This window comes from Mandrillus leucophaeus, unplaced genomic scaffold (assembly GCF_000951045.1).
Source record: "Mandrillus leucophaeus isolate KB7577 unplaced genomic scaffold, Mleu.le_1.0 Scaffold649, whole genome shotgun sequence".
Taxonomy (NCBI): Eukaryota; Metazoa; Chordata; class Mammalia; order Primates; family Cercopithecidae; genus Mandrillus; species Mandrillus leucophaeus.
The window spans coordinates 944,777-948,583 of NW_012107019.1; the positions used below are offsets into that span (position 1 = coordinate 944,777).

Sequence of the window (3,807 nt, forward strand, 5' to 3'; positions counted from 1 at the left end):
GGCTCACTGCAACCTCCGCCTCCTAGGTTCAAACGATTCTCCCGCCTCAGCCTCCCGAGTAGCTGGGACTATGCGCGTGCCACCACACCCAGCTAATTTTTGTATTTTTAGTAGAGACGGGGTTTTGCTATGTTGGCCAGGCTGGTCTCGAACTCCTAATCTCGTGACCCGCCCACCTTGGCCTCCCAAAGTGCTGGGATTACAGGTGTGAGCCACCATGCCCAGTCAAAAGCTATTGTTAATGATACTTTGAAAATATGCCAACATAGCCTTTACTATAGTCTTTACTTCCAATAAAAAAATACTTTATAAACATCAGTTAAAAACTGTAGAATAATGTACATGCATACATGCAGAAATACATTTTATATATTTTGTTTCTACTAATCATAAAGAGGCAAAGTAAAGTTAATTTGTTTTTGTAAAAGCTTAATAAAATTTCCATGAATCCATTACCATAGAAGTAAGGTTTTTGGTGCCCATATACATATTCATGAAAGTATATATTTTTTGACATTTCTTGACCCATGTCAACAAATATATACTCTACATTTTCTGAGTGAAAGCTGTAGTATACTCTGAGAAACACAAAAGGTCTCTTCAAGAATTCAACTTGGTTGTTTATTTTAATTGGCTAAGAATGCTGTTTGGAATCTGAGAGGACAAAGCTGTGGGTAAGACAGCATGGTGCTGGTTCAAGTAACTAGACTGTCATGATTTTACACAGATTCCTTTAAGTTAATTATGTTACATCCATTAAAAATATATTAGATACTCACCACTCCACTACAAGACTTGGTTTTCAGGTCTATCTTGACCATGCCAAAGCCTATACACGCACACACAAAAACACAGTAATGTACAAAATGTGACATTCACTACAGTTTTTGCAACTCAGAAATTATGAAATAGCCTATAGTACCTTTCATATGAAAAACGCATTCATATGAAAAATTTCATTAGGTGAGAGTTCCTCAAGAAACTGAATTATAAACAAATAAATTCAGTATAATTTTCAAGCCCTTAAAATGAATAAAGATATACTTTTAAAATGTACGTTAAAGAAAAAAATAAATGAAAGGAATATGCACTATTCCAAGAATCAAAATTGCTGAAAATAGTGTGCTGCTGTATATATTGCTCAAAATATACAGCTAACATTACTAGTTAATAAGAAAAAATCAAATATGTACAGCACAAAAATTTAGGTTAAATTTTAAAACCTAAAAAATAATATTTAGGATCACAATACACATTACTTCAAATAAGTCAAAAGTTATGTTGTCACTTTCATAAAAACAATGCCATTGTTTGGAGGGAGGAAAAGTATTACCCCTACTTTAATTGTCCCCAGGGCTAGACAAAGAAGACATAAATGTTATATATATTATTCTACATTACAGGTAACATTAAATATGGACATATATATGCATCTGTATATGTATATAATTGCTTTTAATGCTTGAAAGGGGTTCTACCTCTAAAGAATGAGGTCTAATAGCCTGTTAATAGTTATCCCCTTAAATCTTGTGAAGTGGATTAATGCTGACTTACCCTTATTTTACTACCACAGTATTTACACACAGTAGGCATTCAACACTAACTTTTACCCCAAATTGTAAAGTTACAATAGCATACTTACCGTATCCTTTGTTGAAGACATCCTTAGCAGCCTTTCCTAGGTCACAGTAAGTTGGTGTGTTACACATATCTTATAAAGAAAAACAGGGCAAAGGAATAAAAATAACCATTTAGTATTTATTCACCCACAGTTCTGCTGTTTCATCCTATGAGAAGAAGTATACACTGTTCTCTTCCTTTGTATCATTGATGCTTTAACGCAATCAAAGGTATGAGATGGCAATCTGCTCCTTAAAAAATAGAGCTCTCCAGAATACTGAGAATAAAACAGTTTTCCCGTGAGATTCAGAGGTCATCTTTCTGACTGCATTTCAAAGAAAAGTAAGTTCTTACAGGATGAAAAAGATGCTATGTTAAACTGGACTTCTTTTAAAAATATATGCAAAATTTACCTTAGAAAAATCTCTCTCAGGCTCTTATGAAACCAAAGACCTGTATAAGACAACAATGGAAATTTTTGAAGAAACTGTTAAAAGATGCAATCAAAATCCTCAGGGTTAACATTTTTCTCCTCTGAAATTCAGTTCTTAAAATAAGAATTTACCATATGAATTGAAGTGTATTCATCTAGAATATATTTTCTCTCAAAGCTCTTAAAAGTGCCATAATTTTACCCATTAACCAGAAATATGATAGATTCTACCTGCAGCAACCTGCTTACCAAAAGTGTAGTAAACTCTGAAGTTAAAGCCTTCAAAAATCTCAGGTGCCTTGGGTTTTCATCTTGCCTACTAAAAATTTGCCCAGCTTTGCTACTGGTAATATGACCCTCACATCAAATTCTGAGAGCTATCAACACTGCTGAATATCTCATTCCTTTGCCCTCTTTGTATCACGGGAAATCTTCCTGCAGCAGGTTCTTCTGTATTCCTCTAGCAGACTCAAAAGTTATGTCTAAGCAGTTACAGAGCCACCTCTAGCAGTGCCATTAGCCCACAGTCAGAAAAATCCAGAGTATCAGCTAGCCCTTGCAATTGCTATGCCTGAATGATCTACATATTTAAGCTCGTATTTATTTATATATAGCCCAGCTCTTAATCTAGACTCTTGCTAAGCTTCTGCCTACCCCATCATGCCAAACATATAGATATGATGCACTTAAATGGGAATGCATTTAAATTTTGTTCCTTAACATAAACCTATCAAATATGACAGACACTATGATATAAAGAGACTAGTATAAAAAACTAAAAAGGAAAAAAAATTAAAGAGCAAAGGGTACTATAAATATACTGACTCATTCCATAGTAAAACTTTGCTCTAAGCTACAAGGTTTCATAATTAACTTGAGGAACGATTATTTTACAATTCAATCCTTTGTACTAAAGTGATCAATTCTAGCCTTTTTATATTATCCCAATTGCAATTTGATATTACTCTTTATGATTACAACGGATGTTGATATTTGTTGAAATTTTGCCAGAAGTCTGTAATTTGGGAGGTAAGTATAGAAATGCAGGCAGTATATATTGAAATAGAAATGTTAAAGCTTTACAGTCTGGTTTTTCATACTGCCGAGAAAAGATACACTTAAGTGTTTAGAAGCACCATATATACGTCTAGGGACTATTTAAAATATTTCAGCATATTGTTGTTTTTCAAAACCAGTACCAGATACTATGCAAAAGTCACGTAGCTGGTTTAGTTTACTAACTGACCTCAATTCTGCCTAGTTCAAGCTGACTTTTTCCGGCCTATGACTCTGATGGGAAATGCACTGCTAGTATGATCAAGCAAAAATCGAGAACAGAAACTTCATGTTCCTCGAGAGTAAAGCTACAACTACACGTCTCCACCAGCTCTACAGAATGCACCTGCCCATAGATGTGCACACTGCACAGAGGCTGCAGGAGACGCAGACGGGGAGAGGCGTTAGCCGGGTGCTACTGGTTTACAAAGCCACTAACTTGACAGCCAGTACAGAGCCCGTTTCGTTCCTCGCTTCTCCGTTTTGAATTGCACGCAGGGCACCCTCCGTCGGCCGTAAGGAGAGAAGGACTGGCCTGATGCTCCACAGCAATTCCGGAAGGCAGGGGCGGGAGGGGAACGGGTGTGGGGTTCGAGGATTCAACTTCCCTAGAACCGATCTCCTTTCTAGCTGACCCCTGGGAGGACAGTGCGGTCCACACGCCGGCGGGGGAGGTCGCGGCCCGCGCCCGGAGGCCA

At 36.9% G+C, this 3,807-nt stretch overlaps 1 protein-coding gene across 4 annotated transcripts in view; it reads right to left on the minus strand.

Moving 5' to 3' along the window:
- VDAC3 (voltage-dependent anion channel 3) overlaps positions 1 to 2,075 on the minus strand; it is an 11,959-nt gene extending 9,884 nt beyond the window's left edge. For 3 of the 4 annotated variants that reach the window (XM_012001051.1, XM_012001049.1, XM_012001052.1), the window contains exons 1-3: positions 2,034 to 2,075; positions 1,643 to 1,711; positions 780 to 829 (exon numbers count right to left, since the gene is read on the minus strand). In XM_012001051.1, coding sequence (XP_011856441.1) covers positions 780 to 829; positions 1,643 to 1,709 — 117 coding nt within the window. In that variant the 5' untranslated portion in view covers positions 1,710 to 1,711; positions 2,034 to 2,075. The remainder of the gene's footprint in view (positions 1 to 779; positions 830 to 1,642; positions 1,712 to 2,033) is intronic. The other variant, XM_012001050.1, reaches the window with a different exon arrangement.
- Between the last annotated feature and the right edge of the window lie 1,732 nt (positions 2,076 to 3,807).